We start from the raw sequence: 21,229 nt of genomic DNA, 5'->3' as shown, positions 1-21,229 counted from the left end.
ATTTACTACTGAGATCTTTGCAAACTGCTTAATCCTTTGTGCATTGCTTTCCTCATCTGCATGGTAAAAATGTAAACCAAGGAGCTGAACTGTGGGACTGCTGTGAGGGGTGAGGGAGTTGCTACTTCGAGAGCTCTGAGAACCACTCCCAGAGCTTATGTTGACTGACCACCATCTTGTCAGGGGCAACTGTTTCAATTCTCTCTGTTCTCTCTCTCTCTCTCTCTCTCTCTCTCTCTCTCTCTCTCTCTCTCTCTCTCTCTCTCTCTCTCTCTCGATGTGGAGGTCATCTGAAAAATCACTAAAGTGGGATCACTGATGGGTATAGTAGCATATGTTTTTAATCCCAGCACTCAAGAGAAGGAGGCAGGTGGATCCCTGTGAGTTTGAGGTCAGCCAGGTCTACATAGATATCCTAAAACCAAATCTCTGTTTGAATTACCCTAGGTCAGACATCAAATTTGAACTTAATATTTATTGTGTAGCTGAACTACTTTTATATGGTGCCAATGTTGCATTGATTTCATTGTTACTTTATAGATTTAGTGTAGGATAAGCTAATTTCCACTTCAAAGGGTGGTTTACTATTTCTACTCACTTTTGATCCAGGAAATCACTGATTTGTTTTCTGTCCTTGTGTATTTGCACAGTATAGGCATTTTATATAAATGGAATCAGGACTGCAGAGATGGCTCAGCAGTTAAGAGCACTCACTGACTGCTTTTCCAGAGGTCCTGAGTTCAAATCCCATTAACCACATGGTGGCTCACAGCCATCTGTAATGAGATCTGATGCCCTCTTCTGGTGTGTCTGAAGACAGCTACAGTGTGCTTATATATAATAAATAAATAAAATCTTTTAAAACAATGGAATCATAACATGTTCTTTTTCTGTTTGGATCCCTTCCCCCCTTGGCCCTCTCTTGTACTAGGAACTAAATCTAAGGCTATAGCCTTCAATAAGCGTGTTCATTCATGTTGTTCCATGTATCACAGGACAACTTACTACAACACTTATCCCTCAAAAGGAAAAAACAAAACAAAAACCTTAAGAGGATCCTTAGTGAGCCTTACTTTTGGGCGATACATTGCCAAATTAACAATTTATCCTGACTAAAAAAATCCAAAAATTCCTTTTTCAAATTCATGCCCTCTGTTTTCATTACTAGTCGTTGCAATACAATATGTGTGTTGTCTTAGACAGTGTTCTGTTGCTGTGAGCAGACACCATGACCATGGCATGCAATACAATATGTGTGTTGTCTTAGTGTTCTGTTGTTGGATGCACTAGGACTGTGGCAACTTTTAGAAGAGAAAGGATTTAGTTGGAGCTTGCTTACAGTTTTAGAGATTTAGTCCATTGTCATGTTTGGAAGCATGATGCCGTGCAGGCAGACCTGGTTCTGGAGAAGAGCTGAGAGTTCTGCATCTGAATTAGCAGGCAGCAGGAAGAGAAAGCCATTGGGCCTAACTTGGGCTTTTGAAAACCTCAAAGCCCACTTCAGTGACATACTTCCTCTAACAAGGCTACACCCCCATCCTTCCAAATAGTGTCACCTCCTGGTAGTAAGAAAGCCAATAAGATTAGACTATGTTTAAACAACTTCCTAGGGATTTACAATGGAAATGTCAATGTTATCTTAGTTAAGTCTAGAGAAAAGACAGAGTTTGCTTAGACCTTTAGGTTGTGATGTGATATGCAAAACCAAGTGTCTTTAGAAGCGCCCCCACTACTAGAGCGAGCAGATAGAAAATGAACTCAGTTTGCTATAGTTCTAAATATAGTGTTCATGATGAATATAGCCATCTATACATCTTAAAACCCAGGCTTTAACTGAGATGAACCTGATTACAGTGATAGCTCAGCCGAGGAGCCTAGACTTGCACTCTGTGGTGGCCAAGCTTGCTGACAGAGCAAGGTGTAGTCATATTGTCTGGGTTTAGACCTTAGGTCTGCTACTTCTGGGCAGCTTAGCTAGGGAATGTCAGCAATACAGCATAGTGGAGCTCCAATGGGGTGAGCCATCTGTCTTAGTTAGGGCTTTATTGCTGTGAAGAGACACCATGACCATGGCAACTCTTACAAAGGACAACATTTAATTGTGGATGGTTTACAGGTTCATAAGTTTAGTCCATTGTTGTCATGGTGGTAAACATGGTGGCACACAGACAGGCATGGTGCTAGAGAAGGAGCTGAGAGTTCTATATCTTGATCTGCAGGTAGCAGAAGAAGGCTATGTGCTACACATCAGCATATGACCTGTTCCCACAGTGACACACTTCCTTTAACAAGGACACACCTACTCCAACAAGGCCACATCTCCTAATAGTACCACTCCTTATGGCCAAGCATTCAAATCCAGGGCCATTCCTATCCAAACCACCACACCATCCAAAGCCCTAAACATGGCAGCTGCTTTCGCCATGACTTGTGTTAAAAGCATCATTTTAAACTGCTTTCAAAGATGGAGACTAGAGGGGGATGCAGAGATGGCTCAGCCTCTTGCTTTTCCGTAGGATAACATTATAACATGTTACTTGATAACTAAAAGACTTAGAAATTTTCATTTATAACAGACTTTATAGTCAAGAATGAAAGGGACCCAGAATCACTACTCTTCAACATTATGTTTAATATATGCTTGGATTCCAATTCTGATTTATGCACAGCCTTTGAGAGTACCTATTAGGGGATAATTTGTTTTAATAGCTGCTTACCTGTTTCCTTAGTAAGCTTGACAATTCTGCACTTGATTTGTTTGATTACATGTGTGTTAAATGCTGATGGGATTGTGCAAGGGCTATATGAACATACATAAAATGAATAGGCCCAAATAATTTAATGGTGAGTGATTTAAACTTTCATTAATTATTTAAAGTTTCCATTTAGAGTTTCTTAAGTCATGTTTTACAAAGTTAACATAACAGTGATATTCAAGTCTGGCAAACTGTTCACAGCCACATGTGTAGAATCAACCAGCTCCAAATAGACACCTTGTTTACAGTACTAGGAGCAGGCACTGCTGTCTCTGACCCTTACCACCTTGGAGGTGGCAACCCTTTTTCTCTTGAGTGCCAACAGAACTATTAGTGTCTTGATATCTTTCCCATTAATGAAGGAAAGCTTTTCAAGTGAAGAGTCAGCAGAGGTTGAAGGAGGAGTAGTGCCCAGAGACACACAGACAGCACTTGAGCAGGAATGACTAAAGCTGTCTACACCCTTGGATTTATCTATTACTTGATGTGCTTGAGTTTATTTTCACTAAAAAACAAAACACAAAGCGACAATAACAAGGTGGACAGCATCTAAGGAGAAACACCCAAATTTAACTTTTGGCCTTCATACACACACACACACACACACACACACACACACATACCCCTACCTGCATGCAAATGCACACATACATACAGACATGGATGAGGGTGGGATGGGTGTGTGTGTGTGTGGGGGTCATGTGCACTCACACAAAGCCAATCAAAATGAAAGACCATCCAATCAGTTAAAAATCATATAAGCCAATTTTTCGTTATACCCATCTGTATTATCTGTCTGTCTATTATCTGTCTATCTAATTGATTTATCTAGTCTATCTATCTACTTAGCTTACTTCTCTCCCTCTACCTATCTATTTAGTATGCACACACATTGGTGTAGATATGGAAGTCAAAGGACATTTTGTAGGAATTGGTTCTCTCTTTTGACTCTATGGATCCTGAGGATCAAACTCAGGTAGTCAGACTTGGTGGCAGAGACCTTTTCCCACTGAGCCATCTTCCTGGCCCTGAAGCCGAGTTTTGAGATTGCTTACTTCATCAGTGTATGTCTGCAGTCGCAGATTGAGAGGTACAGACATGAAGATCACGGTTGAGTTCAAGGCCAGGCTGGGTGCCCTCATGGCATGCACCCCTCCCCGATGTATTTAGGCTCAGAGGCAGAGTGCTTGCAAACATGCCAAACAAAATTAGGGCTCAGCCCCTAATTCCCTAAAAGCAACCAAAGACAAACAGAAACCAAAGGACCCTGTGACTATGTAGGTAAAACACTGAACAGCTTCATTGGTATATTTCCATGAGTACTTCCTACATGCCTTACAATTTTAAAAGTTATTTAGCTCCATGTTATTTAATTCCTACACTAATTTTCAAGGAAGGTCTCACATGTATTTTTCTTAACAGAGACAGAAAATAAAACTTAGAGAGCCTGGCTAATTTGAACACACAAATAATTTTTCTTCCAAGTGTGTTTCAATACTCAGAGTCTGAGTAGTTACGGCTGTACCGTCTTTTCTTGTGCATATTTGTAATACAGTTGGTGCATGGCAGAATACTGTCGAAATATAACAACAGGATGGCGTTCTAAGCATGTTCGTTTTTTTAAAAAATCAGGTGAAGGAAGTCATTTCAGGAATAAATCTGAGGTTTTCAGATCTTTGGAGGTTGGGCTGAGCCCAGTTTGACTGAAACACAGGACACAGGAACTTGAGTTAAAATGTGCTATGTTTCCCGTGTGTGTTTACTCAAGAATTATTAGAGTCAAGGAGATTTTGAAGATGATGAGAGGAATGAGGCACCAGCCTGGTTGGGTGGTGTGTGTGTATGTGTGTGTGTCCGTCTTGGTATAAACATATATTACCTACTTGAAAGCATGCTTGCTTTATACTTGTTTTTGAAAAGTTTCTTCATTGAGGAAATTTATTTTTTTACAATGATAAATTTTCTTTTTCTTCCTTTTTTCCTTTTTAATTAAACTTATTTATTTACTCACTTTACAACCCAATATCAGCCCTTCTTTTCCTCCCAGTTCCCCCTCACATAAGTACTCCCCCATTCCTTTAGAAGGGGAAGCCCTCACTCTGGGTGTCAAACCTGTGGCTGCGGGACTAGGCACATGCTCTCCCACTGAGGCCAGACAAGGCTGCCCATTTAGGTGTGTGAGATCCACAGGCAGGCAGGTAGGCAGCAGGCTCAGGGACAGCCCCTGCTCCAGTTGTTTGGGGACCCACATGAAGACCAAGCTGCTCATCTGCTACATAAGTGCAGGGCCTAGGTCCAGCCTGTGCTTGCTCTTTGGCTGGCGCCTCTGTTGGTCCTGTGGAGCCCCTGTCCTCTTCGGGTCTCTCAGTCTTCCTTCCAACTTTGTTGAAAGACTCCCCAAGCTCCATCTAATATTTGGATGTGAGTCTCTGCATCTCTTTCCATTGGCTGCTGGGTGGAGCTTCTCAGAGGCTAGATATGCTAGGTTTCTGTCTGTAAGCATAATGGAGTGTCATAGTATAGGGGATTAGTTCTTTCCCATGGTATAGGTCTCAGTTTGGGGCGATCATCGGTTGGCCAATCTCAGACTCTGCTCTGTCATTATTCCTGCACATTTTGTAGACAGGACACATTCCGTCAAAGGCTTTGAGGGTTGCTTGCTGTTCCACTGGGAGTCCTGCCTGGCTACAGGAAGTGGCCACTTCAGGATCCATATCCCTCACTGCTAGGGATTTCAGCCAAAGTCGCCCCCTTAGACCATCTGGGGCCTCTCCTCATCCCAGGTCTCTGGCACACCCTGGAGATTGCTCCTGTCCCCCAGCTTAGCTCCCTTCTTTCCCTACATACGACCCTCCCCCACCCCGCTTCCCTCCCATCCCTTCTTCCATCTAGTTCCCTCCTTCCATAGACCTCCAGTGTCTATTTTGTTTCTCTTTCTGAGAAAGATTCAGCTGTCTTCCCTTGTGCTCTCCCTGTTACGTGGTTTCTTTGGGTCTGTTGATTATAGCTTGGTTATCCTGTACTTTATGGCTAACACTCACTTACAAGTGAGTACATACCATGCATGTCCTTTTGGGTTTGGGTTACCTCACTCAAGACGACGTTTTCTAGTTCCATCCATTTGCCTGTGAAATTCATAATGTCATTGTTTTTAAAGGCTGAATTGTATTCCACTGTGTAGATATACCACATTTTCTGTATCCATTCTTCAGTCGAGAGACATCTAGGTTGTTTCTAATTTCTGGCTATTACATATAAAGCTCCTATGAACATAGTTGAGCAAGTCCTTGTGGGATGGTGGGGCATCTTTGGGGTATATACCCAGGGGTGGTATAGCTGGGTCTTGAGGTAGAACTATTCCCAATTTTCTGAGAAACTGCCAAACCGATTTCCAGAGTGGTTGTTCCAGTTTGCACTCCCACCAGCAGTGGAGGAGTGTTCCCCTTGCTCCACATCCTCGCCAGCATGGGCTGTCCTTTGAGGTTTTAGCCTTTCTAAAAGATGTAAAGTGGAATCTCACAGTTGTTTTGACTTGCATTTCCTTCATGACTCAGGATGCTGAACATTTCTTTAAATCCTTCTGTGCCATTTGAGGTTCTTCTGTTGAGGATTCTCTGTTTAGCTCTGTATTCCATTTTTAATTGGGTCATTTGGATTGTTGGTGTCTAACTTCTTGAGTTCTTTATATATTTTGGATATTCACCCTCTGTTGGATGTAGGGTTAGGGAAGATCTTTTCCTAATTTGTAGGCTGTCATTTTGTCCTGATGATGGTGTCCTTTGACTTACATAATCTTTTCAGTTTCATGAGGTCCCATTTATTAATTCTTGACCTTAGTGCCTGAGCCATTGGTGTTCTATTCACAAAGTTGTGTCCTTACCAACAAGTTCAAGGCTATTCCCCATTTTCTGTTCTATTAGATTAAGTGTGTCTGGTTTTATGTTGAGATCTTTGATCCATTTGGACTTGAGTTTTGTGTATGGTGACAAATATGGATCTATTTGAATTCTTTTAAATGCAGACATCAAGTTAGACTGGCACCATTTGTTGAAGATATTCTTTCTTCCATTGAATGGCTTTGGCTTCTTTGTCAAAACTCAAGTGTCCATAGGTGTGTGGGTTTATTTTTGGGTCTTTGATTCAATTTCATTGATCTACCTGTTTACTTCTATATTAATATCATGTAGTTTTTATAGGTTTTTTTTTGTTTGCTCAGGATTGTTTTAGCCATTCTAAGGTTTTTTTTCCCTAATGAAGCTGAGAATTGTTCTTTCAAGATCTGCAAGTGTGTGTGTGTGTGTGTATGTGTGTGTGCGCGCGCACGCGCACGCATGCATGCGTGCATGTGGTATGTATCTGTATATGGTGTGTGTGTGTGGTGTGTATGCGTGTATGTATAGATGTGTATGTGTCCCTGTCTGTGTTGGTACAAATATAATTAACTACTTGAAAGCATGCTTGTCTTACACTTGTTTTTGAAAAGAAGTTTCTGCGTTGAGGGAATTTTAAAAGACTTTTAACCCAGCTTTTTGTTTGAGGAAAATGTTTTGCTCTTTGGCTGTGAGCTGTTTTCTAGAGAGCTGTGCAGGATGTTTCACAATCACCATGGAACAGATTGAGAGCTGCTGTTAGGGAAACTTGGCAAACAAGTTCTGTGAGAGCTCTTGTATTTTTTAATATCAGGAAGCTTGTTGAAAACTTAGGCTTGACAGCACTGAGGTAGCATTCTGTAGTGTTTGGGTCTCCATCTAGGACTGCAGGGCCTGCTATAGTGAGAGACTTAGACAAAATTATTAGCAGTAGCACATACTGTACGGCCTCTGTTGGTTCCTTCACTTCTCCTTTAAGTTGATGGTATTGACTCATAACTTACTTGATGAACCATGACCAAGAGAAACTCCAGGGCACAGTGTTGAAATGCAAGGACCTGCCCTTTGTTTGAGTTGTATTATTGCTACTAAAATGTTGGCTGAAATTTTGCTTTCAACATAGGCTCTAGGATTTACCTGTATATAATATTTCTTTCCTCTTGAGCTTTAAGAATTCCAGTAAAGTTAGACAAAACTTTGAAAGTCAGTTTCTCTCTCTAGCGAGATGGACTTTCAGAAGCAGAAGCTTTATAAACTGGTTTGATAGACTTCTGATTCCAGGAAGTCTTTTTTCTCTAGTCCCCAGGGTTTGCGGCTTGCCTTGCTTCTGTTCCACAAACAAAATGAAAACTATGTACAAATGCCAAGTCACAGAAGACCTGTAATATGTGATTAGAAAGCTGTCATTTAGAGACTTGAATGAGTAGTAAAGAGTCCACAAATGTAGTTTTGAATAATCCTTTATATCAGTGGATATAAAGAGTCCTAGACTCTGCGTGCAAATTGGACTCACTTGGGTAAGTTTATTTATAGGCCCTGGCCATATCCCCAGATACTCTGAATTATCTGGTACTTATTTGGTGTTTAAAAATGTTTCCCAGTGTACAGACAAGGCTAAGTAATGCTCGGATTTAGTGAAGTTCTCCTTCTCAAACAACAGGTAGAACTGGGATGTGGCTCAGTGGTACAGTATCTGCTTAGCATGTGTGATGCCCTAAGTTTTATTTTCCAAGGATGGGGCTGAGTTTAAGGAGGTTAAAGAAAGGATTAATTTAATTACTTAAATGAAAAAAGCTTTTAGACATGTTTGGAGAGAATCTACTTTGCTTCTTTATTTATTTAGAAAGGGGCTTATGTAGCATAGGCTAGCATAAAGCTTGTCATAGAAATAAGAATGCCCTTGATTTAAATGAGTGTCCAGACAAATAGAAAATTTAATGTTTTTTAAGGCAGACTAGAAAGCTATGGTGTACAGTGGCTTGAATAAGAATGATCCCCATAGGCTTATATTTGAATGCTTAGTCTTCAGAATTGGCTTGAGAAGGATTAGAAGGATTAGGAGGTGTGGCCTTGTAGGGGTAGGTGTGGACTTGTAGGGGTAGGTGTGGACTTGTAGGGGTAGGTGTGGACTTGTAGGGGTAGGTGTGGCCTTGTAGGGGTAGGTGTGGACTTGTAGGGGTAGGTGTGGACTTGTAGGGGTAGGTGTGGTCTTGTTGGAGGAAGTATGGCTGGGAAGCTCCTGCCAGCGCCCCCCACCCCCCACCCTGTGTGTGTGTGTGTGTGTGTGTGTGTGTGTGTGTGTGTGTGCTCGCCTGTGTGTGATGACAATAGATTAAACATCTACAATTGTAAGCCAGCCCCAAATCAAATGCTTTCTTTTATAAGAGCTGCCTTGGCTATAGTGTCTCTTCACAGCAATAGAAAACTGCCTGGGAGGTTGTTACTTTCTTTAGGGAAACATCAGGACTACAGGTATAGCTGAGGGTATAACATTGGCCTGCCTGCTCAAAGACCTGGGTTTTATACCAACACAACAAAAACATAGTGAGTAATAAAAGTAGAAGTTTTATAAAAGAAACTACAGATTTTCTTTAGGTATTGTCATCATTTTATAACTAACTTAAATTTTTATTTATCTCTTGAGTTGGTATTGTCATATGTTGACTTCAAACTGCTGTGGTCAAGTACTCCTCTGTCTCAGTCTTCCTGGTATGAGGGACTACAGGGGCATGCTACTGTGCTCAGTGTTCTGGCCTCTTGAAGCTCTTTTCTAAAGTCATTCTGGGAGAGGGGTTAGACTTAAACAATGTAGAAAAAACACGCGTTGAAATCTGAAGAATAAAGTCTATTCTTAATTTAAAGGCAGCAGCAAATTTATGTCTCTATTTTATTTTCATAAGGTTTTGGCATTGGAATAGAGGGAACCAGTGTTCAAACAGTAGATGCAAAGCTAACTTAAATTGATTAAACTGTAGACATCAAGCTAATTTAAATTGAGTCCTGTTAGGGGTAGAATCTGTCAAACTTAACCCCTCTGCATCTATTGTCCTAACCCAGGTTACCATAGTGTAACAGCCCTCCTCTGGAAACAGGATGCCATTGTCCATGTAGTTAGAATGAGTGGCGTGAGCCCCTACTATAGTGTGGTTCTTTATAGAAGGGGGAAGCTCAGACCCAGACAGACATGGGAAGGATGTCATGTGAGCAGGAAGACAACCAATACAAGTCCAGGAGAGTCGAGTAGCTCTGCAGAAGGAACCTTCACAGGGACACAGACTTAGAGCTGAGAAGACATCTCTGCTGTTGAAGGCGCTTAATCGTTGGCTCTTATTATGGCGGTTGAGACAGAACTTTGTTTTACTTACTTTAAAAAATCCAAATCTTAGATAATTCAACATGTTGAATTTTATATGTTTGCTCAAATCATCTTCTTTTCATGGCCCTGGCTAGCCTGAAACTTAGTGTATAGATCCTGGCCTTAACTTTCCACAGTTCTCCTGTCTCTGCCTCTGTAGGGTGCAGGGATCACTCTGTGAGGAGTTTTACAATGTGTAGTTTTGAAGGCTTGGATTCTTGATGACTCATACTTTAGTCAGCTGCTAGTCAATCCAGAGAAAAGGCAATTTATCTTGAGTTCAGATCAACAGTTACTGGAGTGTGCATTTCCTGTCCATTTACGGTAATAGGGCCCAACGTCTTGTATTTACCTAAGAGGTGTTACATATATATATAATGTGTGTGTGTGTATTTGCCTGCATACATGTCTGTGTAGCACATATGTACCTGCCATGGAGGCCAGAAAAGGACATTGGCTTAATGTAGTTATAGATAGTTATCAGGTCCTCTGGAAAAGCAGCCAGTTTTCTTAAGCAGTGAGCCATCTCTCTAGCTCCTTGTGTTCTTATGAACATGTGAGTTGTTTATTTCATGTGACTTGATAGGAGAAGTGTCTTTATAGTTGTCCCTTCCCCTTCCCTGAGAGGGTGGGTCCAGCCCCTGGGTATTCCCCCAACCCTGGCAGATCAAGTCTCTGCAGGATTAGGCACATCCTCTCCAGCTGAGGCCAGACAAGGCAGCCCTATTGAGGAATGCATTCAGGCAGCAGCTTTAAGAACAGCCCCACCCCGCTCCAGTTGTTGGGGGACCCACGTGGAGCCTGAGCTGCACATCTGCTACATATGTGCTGGGGGCCACAGTCTAGCCTGTGAATGATCTTTTGTGGGTGGCTCAGTCTCTGAGAGCTCCCAGGGGGTCCAGGTTAGTTGACTCTGTTGAGTTCCTATCCTTTTCAGGGCCTTCAATTCATCCCCCAACAATTCCACAAGAGTTCCTGACCTCCATCCAGTGTTCGGCTGTGGGTATATGTTCATGATTTTAATGAGACACTCAGGATACCTTAGCAAGAGAAGACTATAGGTATAAGTCAGGAGTGATGCCCAGAGAAAGTACAATACCAAGAAAGTTTGTAGCAGACTGATGTAACAGCAATGAAGATAATATTAAAGCCACACTGTAAATGTAAACATTACTTTTATTTCCTCAGAGGAAGGGATGAAAAGAGAACTGTACTCAAGCTATAAGAATACATGGCTTGGGTTGAGCCCAGAGTGTTTCTATCCAACTATCCCTAAACATAAGCCTGTAAACTTCTAACTTCTGCACAATCTAGTCTTCTGAAAGCCTGGATCTTGAAGGCCTCAGTTTCCAGCCTCTGTCTGCTAACCTAGGCCTAGAATGTTTTAGCCTCTGAGACTTACTGCTGAATAAATTCACTCCCTCTAGCTCTTTCTGAACTCTGGCTGGCCTGTTCAACTCAGCTATTCTGGATCGAACTCCAATATGACTGATTCAAAATGACTTTGCACAGCTTCTGACTGAATTGCTCCACCGGGAAAGATGGCCTCTGAACTCCATGAACTGAACTGCTTTGAATTTAACTGCTCTGCTCTGAACTGACCTCAGCTGCACATAACTGAACTGCTCTGAACTGAACTGAACTGAACTGAACTGAATTCCCTCTTCCTCAGGGTTCTGTGTTTCTCTTGGCTGTCTGTTCTCGGGAGAGGAGTGTATCCTATTTCTGACTCATCCTGTCAAATCTTTCTCCAATTTTCACTTTGTCTGCCCCCCAGTTAGATGTCATTGTTTGGGTATATTATTTTCCTGAAGAAGGGTCTGACACTTGAACCAAGACCTTTCTTATTTAGGTGGTTTAGCTTGCCCAAGGGGTTCACTGTCTTTAACTTTCCAGAATTGGGATTAGAGGTCCCCTCTAACCTGACATTTATGGGGTGCTGGGTGGGGGGGGGAGTGTCAGAATTTCAATCTTCATGTCTCCATAGCTAGATCTTTATCCACATTTTAGAAAATATTTTGATGTGCAGTTGGTTGAATCAGTGTTGTTCCTCCTTGTTCCATCTGTGCTTTCCCGTGTGTGTGTGTGTGTGTGTGTGTGTGTGTGTGTGTGTGTATGTGTGTGTGTGTGAGTGTGTGTGTGTGTATGTGTGTGTGTGAGTGTGTGTGTGTGTGTGTGTGGTGTGGTGTAACATCACCGCTCCTGCAGTGCTGTCCAGTGGCTCCATGGTGCTGCCCCTATGTCTCAGAACCAATGCCTCTCTTCTTTTCCTCTCCACTTTGTTTTCTTTTTTATACTGACCCAACTGGCCTGGAATTCACTATGTAAACCAGGCTGGCCTTGAGTTCTCAGAGACCCACCTACTTCTGTCTTCCAAGTGCTGACTTTAAAGGTGTTCTTCATGTTTAACTAAACTTTTGGATCAAAGGAAATATTTTCTCTCCTTTTTTTGGTGTCTACCCCTCCCCCCCATATTGCCGAGCATTGATTGAGGCTGGGGCCTGTGGGTACTTCTGCCCTTGAGCTTTAGGCCTGACTTTAGTTTTTTCCTTTCTTGTTCTCCGTCTCTCTTCCTCCTTCCTCCCCCTCTCCCATGTCTTCCTCTTCTCCTGCTTCATATTGTTTTGTCTCTGTATTTTGAAACAGGTCTCCTTATGTAGCCCACATTGACCTGGATCTGTATAACTCCAGAATCCTCAAATTTGGGGTCCTCCTGCCTTAGCCCCCTTGTGTGTGGGGTCCTTGCAAATGTCTCTGGCGGAGTAATGAACCTCATGAAGGAAATCCAGTTACCTTTGTTGCTTCAAATTTCTAGAGGCTGACCCTGAGCTGTTTAGTTTTTGACATATTTAAGTACAATGCAACTTTGGAAAAAAGTTTTTTCATGACAGTCATCACAATTAACCTAAGGCATGAGTATATTGAAACTTTTTTTTCTTTCAAAAGAAAACATGTCTTTTACAAAGTACCTATGGCCTCTTCAATAAGAATGGGCTCTGTTAGCTGGGTGGTGGCGGCACATGCCAGCACTTGGGAAACAGAGGCAGGTCGTTCCCACACACAGCTTGCTCAGTCTGTATAACCTTGATGCATGTTCTCAGGGCTGACCGTCTGTTACTGGGTAACCAAGTGAAGGGTCTTCTGTGGGGAAGTCTACATCTCCCACTCTCAGCATTCCTTAGTTGCCTGTCTTCCTTTGTGGAGGGTTGAGGTCTCAAGCTCCTCTGACCATTGGGGTGGGGGTGGGCCTCAATAAGGCAGGATAAAAATGATCTGATGGGGAAAGGGGTTCTAACTAGGGAGTGGGAAGGAGAGAGGAGGTAAAATAACCATAAGGATTTCTGAAAAAGTCCTAAGGTGTCTTAGTTTGGGTTTTATTACTGTGAAGAGACACCGTGACCAAGGCAACTCTGACAGAGGCAAACATTTAATCGGAGCAGCCTTACAGATGTTTAGTTCATTATCATCATGGTGGGAAGGATGGCAATGTGCAGGCAGACATGGTGCTGGAGAACCGAGAGGTTTCTTTCTTCCTCAGAAGACAGCCAGGAAGAGATTATCTTTGCTGGGTGGAGCTTCCGCACTGGCAGATCTCAAAGCCCACCCCCACAGTGACACCTGTCCTCTAACTTCTTAATTAATTAAGGACAAAGCTCTTGGTAGAGTCACTTCATTGGGCCAAGCACATTCACACCACCCCAGGAGGGTAAAATAACAGTGAAGATGTCTGTAAAAGTTATCAGGAATCATAGTATTATCTACTTTGAAAAACTTATAATACATGTAATTCTTTGTATAAATACACACATTTTATTTATTTATTTATTTATTTATTTATTTATTTATTTATTTGGATTTGGTTTTTTTGAGACAGGGTTTCTCTGTATAGCCCTGGCTGTCCTGGAACTCACTGTGTAGACCATGCTGGCCTCTAACTCAGAAATCTGCCTGCCTCTGCCTCCCAGAGTGCTAGGATTACAGGCGTGCGCCACCACTGCCCGGCTCACACATATCATTTAAATGAATTTTTTAAAATCTAGGCTGACAATGTTCCTTCCAAGAGCCACAGATTATCTAATAAAGCCCCCAATACCATGTATGAGAAACCCTCTTTGAGTTGTTGGTCAGGACTGTCCTAGAGACTCCCAAAACACTATTGCTATTGACCTTGGCTGCTCTCTAGAGATACAAATTTAGATTACAGGCCTCTAAACTGGAACAGACCTGAATGCCCACTCCCTGAGGACTAGCTTTCCTAGTACTAGAAGGTACCAAAGGAGGGAAGGAGTTAGCAGTTCTACCCAGCTATGACACCTATAACTTACAACAACCAGCATGGCATGACAACCCTAAGGATGCAGTAGCAGCACACACAGGATGCAGTAGCGGCACACACAGGATGCAGTAGCGGTACACACAGGATGCAGTAGCGGTACACATAGGATGCAGTAGTGGCACACATAGGATGCAGTAGTGGCACACACAGGATGCAGTAGCGGCACACACAGGATGCAGTAGTGGTACACATAGGATGCAGTAGTGGCACACATAGGATGCAGCAGTGGCACACATAGGATGCAGTAGCGGCACACATAGGATGCAGTAGCAGCACACATAGGATGCAGTAGCAGCACACATAGGATGCAGTTGTGGCACACATAGGATGCAGTAGTGGCACACATAGGATGCAGTAGTGGCACACATAGGATGTAGTAGCGGCACACATAGGATGCAGTTGTGGCACACATAGGATGCAGTAGCAGCACACATAGGATGTAGTAGTGGCACACATAGGATGCAGTTGTGGCACACATAGGATGCAGTAGCGGCACACATAGGATGCAGTAGCGGCACACATAGAATGCAGTAGTGGCACATATAGGATGCAGTAGCAGCACACATAGGATGCAGTAGCGGCACACATAGGATGCAGTAGCGGCACATATAGGATGCAGTAGCGGCACACATAGGATGCAGTAGCGGCACACATAGGATGCAGTAGCAGCACACACAGGATGCAGTAGCAGCACACACAAGATGCAGTAGCGGCACACATAGGATGCAGTAGCGGCACACATAGGATGCAGTAGCGGCACATATAGGATGTAGTAGCGGCACACATAGGATGCAGTTGTGGCACACATAGGATGCAGTAGTGGCACACACAGGATGCAGTAGCAGCACACACAAGATGCAGTAGCGGCACATATAGGATGCAGTAGTGGCACACATAGGATGCAGTAGCAGCACACACATAGGATGCAGTAGCGGCACACACAGGATGCAGTAGTGGCACACACAGGATGCAACAGCGGCACACATAGGATGCAGTAGTGGCACACATAGGATGCAGTAGCAGCACACATAGGATTCAGTTGTGGTACACACAGGATGCAGTAGTGGCACACATAGGATTCAGTTGTGGTACACATAGGATGCAGTAGTGGCACACATAGGATTCAGTTGTGGTACACATAGGATGCAGTAGTGGCACACACAGGATGCAGTAGTGGCACACATAGGATGCAGTAGTGGCACACATAGAATGCAGTAGTGGCACACACAGGATGCAGTAGCAGCACACACAAGATGCAGTAGTGGCACACATAGGATGCAGTAGCGGCACACATAGGATGCAGTAGTGGCACACACAGGATGCAGTAGCAGCACACACAAGATGCAGTAGTGGCACACATAGGATGCAGTAGCGGCACACATAGGATGCAGTAGTGGCACACATAGGATGCAGTTGTGGCACACATAGGATGCAGTTGTGGCACACATAGGATGCAGTTGTGGCACACATAGGATGCAGTTGTGGCACACATAGGATGCAGTTGTGGCACACATAGGATGCAGTTGTGGCACACATAGGATGCAGTAGTGGCACACACAGGATGCAGTTGTGGTACACATAGGATGCAGTTGTGGCACACATAGAATGCAGTTGTGGCACACACAGGATGCAGTTGTGGTACACATAGGATGCAGTTGTGGCACACACAGGATGCAGTTGTGGTACACATAGGATGCAGTTGTGGTACACAAAGTGACTCACATACCAGTGGCTCTCTTATTGAACTTCAGACCTCATCATGAGGGAAATTATGCCTGGTACTGACATTTTTCTTTATAAATTAAAAAAATATTGTATAAAACCAACTATATGATGTAGACATGGATGATTTCTGCCAGGGAACAAAGAAATTGATAACGGTAGTTTCTGCTAGGAAGGATGCTGTGGTAGAAAATAGTGATATTTGACTGGGTGTTCATAAGATCTGTAAATTATGTGGAAAGAATAGTTAGCTGCACTTAGAATAGCGGCTACAGTTTTATAGACTAGAACAAGGAAGATAGTAATATCTAGTTATTTAAAATATAGAAGAGCTGGAGAGTAAGTCATTTGACAAAACCTTGAGGCCTGCGTTCAGGACACCGGCAGCCATGTGTAATGGTGCAGCTCAGCGCCCAGCACTGGGGAGACAGCCTGGAGGACACCTGCGCTCACTGCTAGCCACTCCTGCTCAATCTATGATCTCCTGGCTAAGTGAGAAACCTCATATTACAATAGAGGCAAACAAACACTCACCGTGGACCTCTAGCCTGTGGATACAACACATACAGACACCCAAATGTCGGCGCTATATAGATTCAGATAATATTGTCAAGATGTTCTTTATAATATTTATGTTTTTTGCCTGTCTGTGTTCAGATTGCAAGAACTAGCAGGTTTGTGTTGGGAGGAATACTCGAGTTTTATGTGAGTGATCTGTGAGTTGCATTTGACCTGCCTTTCTTGGACTTGGGCGACCTTGGGTATGTTCTTAACCCAGGTCTTTATCTGTCAGTAATGGGATGACGAGCTCTGTTTTTACCGTGTACGGAATAAGATGAATCATGTGAAAATTCACTGAACCTTAGGCTCCGCCCCTTTAGAAATGGAAGTGGAGCTCCTAAGAGAGAAGAGGGGGTGGAGTATTTGAGCGTGTGAATGTTCACACTAGGCTGTATTCAAGGAAAAGAAAGGGAGGGCCCATGAGCTGGCTCAGGAGATAAGAGCACTGCTGTGCCTGCCGACCCCAGTGCAGACCCTGGGACTTAGCAGCTCCGGCCCTGGCCTCTGACTTACGCACACATGGCCTTTTCTGAAAGGAAAGTCAACTGTTTATACTTTGCTTTGGAAAGTAAATGTTTTCTTGACCACTTGTGTATGTGTTTGTGTGCTTCACAATGTAAATTCTTGAGCCCCTAGTTTCAGTTTCAAAATTAGTTTTACAGTTTGAAAAGCCAGTTAGTTCTGGCTAACTTTTCTGAAATAGAAACATTTTGTAGTAAGAGCAAATGTGCTTTAAGATCAGTACCTATGAGTTTCATTGCATGGCATTCTTGAAGGTAAGGATGTTTAACACCCAGGATATATATTACCTTTCAGAATTTTAAGTTTTTATGATACAAGTAATATTTGACCTTACTCTGCAGTTATATAAACACTTACTTTAAAAGATCAACACTGTTTAGTATAGAGCAAAGGCATAGGTAATTGCAGTGTAGCACACTCTCCAGAAGAAAATGTCACTTTCTATAAACAGGAGCCTTTCCCCACTTTACTAAGATGTATTTATGAAGAAACAAAACAGTGAAATAAGTAGGATATTTACTAACTGAAGCCACTGATCCTAAAATGAGCCCTGAACTAATTGCTGTTGTTGGAGTTAAAGTTCTAATGAGTCCATATAAAAGACACACAACCCAGATGTTTTCTGTATAAGAAAGCCAGACTGGGCAGGTCTACAGCTGTTCTGACTTACTCCCCACCATAAGGCCCCTCGTTACTTGCTGCTTCTTCGGGCCATGCGGTTCTGGTCCATGACGTCTTCCTCCTCTCCATCCTCCCTCTTCTTCCCCCTCCAGGCTCACTGGGCAACCACACCGTGAGGAACCAGTTTTAGCTGTAGGATACAAGCAGCATCAGACAACCCACGACAAATTCCTCCCCCAATTATTCTCTTCTCATTACCCTCCCCCCCGTGATGACTGTTAATGAGATGATTAAGGGAATTTGAATCAGATTTGTAGATTAGTTAATAATAGAACATTCATTTCCTGCTTCTGATATTTTGTCCATATTCATTTGTGATATTTAAAAATATTTGTGATACTTTGTAGAGGTACTACATTTAGGAAATAAGCCAATATTCTGGGTTAAAAAGATAGTTTAGGGTTGCAAAGATGGCTTAGCAGCTAAGAGCTCTGGCGGCTCTTTCAGAGGACCAGATTCAGTTCCTGGCAGCACACGGCAGCTCACCACTGTCTGTAACTCTGATTTTTCAGTTTAAGGAGGTCCAATGTGCACATGTGGTGCACAGACATACTTGACAACAGAACGCCCAAAAACATTACAAAAAGAGATGTGTCTACTGCCCCTTTAAAACAAGTCAGAGCAATGTCAGAAGATAACAATAGAGACTCTTACTTTAGAACTAGAGAAATATGAATTCAGGTTGTATGAGAATCCTTTGAAGTAGTTTTACAATTTTTCTAAGTTAAGAGATAATTCCAAAGTAAGAACTTAAAAGGAAGGCTGGCATGGCTTACACCTGTTATCCCCTGAGGCAGGGGAGTGTTGTGAGTTGAAGGCTACTCTGGACTCCATAGTGAGTGCCAGGCTAGCATGAGCTACACAACATCAGGAGACAAAGCAAAAGGGAAAGGAAGCAGCTGAGCTGACTTTTACTATGTTAGACGCCTCTTGGGGGGTCTCCTCAGTGGGACAGTGAAATAGCCGGGTGAGGGTCAAGTTTTCAGTTCTGATATTCCATAAACTTTGGTTTTGGTGTTATTTTAGGACAGAGTCTTACCACATGACTTTGGCTGGGCTGGAATTCAGTGTGTAAATCAGGCTATTTCCAGACTGAAACTCCAACAGCCTCTGCCTCCTGATTGCTGGGATTAAAGGCACGTTCCACCATACCTATCTAAAATTTTGTAATTTTATAAACAGGCATTAGTAGGAAAAATTCATAATCTTAATACAGTTATCTTTAAAGAGGACAGTAATGGAAATTGAAAGTTAATTGTTTATGTGTGAGTCAAAGGATGTTAAAATTAAGGGTTCCATGCCGAGTATAATTAAACCAAGATTTTCTACTGTGTAGAAACTCTAGTAAGAACTTCTACATCCATTGTATTTCACTTCCTGGCTCATGCTTTGGCATAATTTTAAAACATATTTTTTAATGCCATGTCATTTTAAAATGTATTTTTAGAATTAACCAATGAAAACTCTGTTATTAAGATGAAGAATCAGACAAGGTGGACACACCTGTAATCACAGTGCTTAAGAGATCTGGGCAGGGGCTGGAGAGATGGCTCAGAAGTTAAGTGCACTGACTGCTCTTCCAGAGGTCCAGAGTTCAAATCCCAGCAACTACATGGTGGCTCACAACCATCTCTAATGGGCATCTGATGCCCCTTCTAGTGTGTGTGAAGATAATGACAGTGTACTCGTATACAATAAATAAATCTTGAGAAAGAGAGAGAGAGAGAGGTGACCAGGAGTTCCTGGTCATCTTCTGGTTAACAGCAAGCAGGGTAGCCTGAGATACACAAGACCCCATGAGGCAAGATTAATGTTTCGGGGTTAGAAGCTCATAGTCCTCATCACATAAAAAGGTGGTTATTAAGTGATGGAGTGGGTATGCTGGGATGTGCTTCTATCCCAGAATTTAGGGGAGTGAGTTTGAGATCAAACTGCCCTAAATAGAGGGTTTGTCTCAAACACACACACACACACACACACACACACACACACACACACACACGATCATATAGGGACTAAATAGGATTGGGTATAGATCAGTGGTTGAGTTCTTGCCTAGCTTGCATTAGGTCCTGGGTAGAGTTCCCTTTAATAAAATATGAACAAATAAATACAAGTGTCAAGTGTTTTATGAAGAAGTAAAATGTCTTCTGATTGTATTCATCTGAAGCAGAACTTTTCTCTTCATCGCCCCTTCCATCCCCTGCAGCTTGGTGATCCTGCTATATTTCCTGCTGTCATTGTGGAACATGTTCCTGGTGCTGATATTCTCAACAGTTATGCTGGTCTAGCCTGCGTGGAGGAGCCCAATGACATGATTACTGAGAGCTCACTGGATGTTGCTGAAGAAGAAATCATAGACGACGATGATGACGACATCACTCTTACAGGTGTGTGTGTGTGTGTGCGCGCGCACGCTACAGATCAGATGCTTGGGGTCTGGGCCAGGAATTTCTAGGTGCTTGGCCCTTTTCCAAGGACTCATGCAGATTTGCAAATTTAAGGTAAGTTTAATCATTCAGAGCAATAATAGAGATTATAGAAGGATATCCTATCAAGACTGACTGTGAGCCACAACATGAGATAAACTTATGGTCTTTTTAAAATGGGGTTTAAAAGAAAGAGGGGCTGAGTACTAAAGGTATAGCTTGTGTACTTCTTTAAGAGATAGATTAGGTATATAATTACTTTTTTGTTATGCATTCCCCATAGGATGATGCACCTGGTTTAAATTATATGCACATCCAGTTAGGCCTAGTCAGAAGATAACAGAGTGAGTTCTCTAACAGGTTACTGGCAGCTTTGCCTTGCTGTGCATGTACCTAAACCCAGTTCAGGATGGATGTACCTTCTGTTTCTTATGCTCACATATACTAGAAACACCCTTGACCACAGTCTTCCCTCGATTGTTAGGACGTGGGGAGTTTGTTATGGCCGAGATGTGCAGCCTGGTGTAGGCAGGTGAGGGCTTCTGGGGTTCCTAAATGTATTGTTTGGAGAAGGGTGGGTGTATATAGTATGTACATTTCTATTCTTTAAAGAAATTGCTCTGGAAATAGATGTAATAGGTAGAGTAGTAGGTTTTGGTAGCAACGTGGCCGCCCTGTTCTCAGCTCTGCCTTAGCATGGGCCACAATACCTGATCCACAGAATGGATTCAGTGAACACTTCTTGCATCAGTAGTTTATGCTAGCAGATATTAAAGCTGAAGTTAGAATATTGAAAACAAACTTATTAGTGAATTATTAGAACTAAATATGTCTATATGCATGTGCTTGTCTTTTTAAGAAGTTAACACGTGATCTAGTGCCATTTTAAATTAGAACAGGAAGGAAGAATGACTGTGTGGCTATTTGGTGGGGGAGAGAATAGAAAGATTTCTACCTAACAATTATTCCAAAAGAGTATATGACTTAGTGGTTAAAAG

At 42.6% G+C, this 21,229-nt stretch overlaps 1 protein-coding gene across 7 annotated transcripts in view; it reads left to right on the top strand.

The window, feature by feature from the left end:
• Positions 1 to 21,229, top strand: part of Elf1 (E74 like ETS transcription factor 1) — a 97,397-nt gene that overhangs the window by 55,462 nt on the left and 20,706 nt on the right. For all 7 annotated transcript variants that reach the window (XR_007979223.1, XM_052190864.1, XM_052190863.1 and 4 more), the window contains one exon: positions 20,012 to 20,192. Coding sequence is in view for 6 of the 7 variants with exons in the window: in XM_052190864.1 (XP_052046824.1) it covers positions 20,012 to 20,192 (181 nt within the window). In the remaining variant the exon portion in view is untranslated. The remainder of the gene's footprint in view (positions 1 to 20,011; positions 20,193 to 21,229) is intronic.

The sequence above is a fragment of the Apodemus sylvaticus genome, chromosome 8 (genome assembly GCF_947179515.1).
Source record: "Apodemus sylvaticus chromosome 8, mApoSyl1.1, whole genome shotgun sequence".
In the NCBI taxonomy this organism is placed as follows: domain Eukaryota; kingdom Metazoa; phylum Chordata; class Mammalia; order Rodentia; family Muridae; genus Apodemus; species Apodemus sylvaticus.
This window is presented reverse-complemented; position numbering and strand designations above follow the sequence as displayed.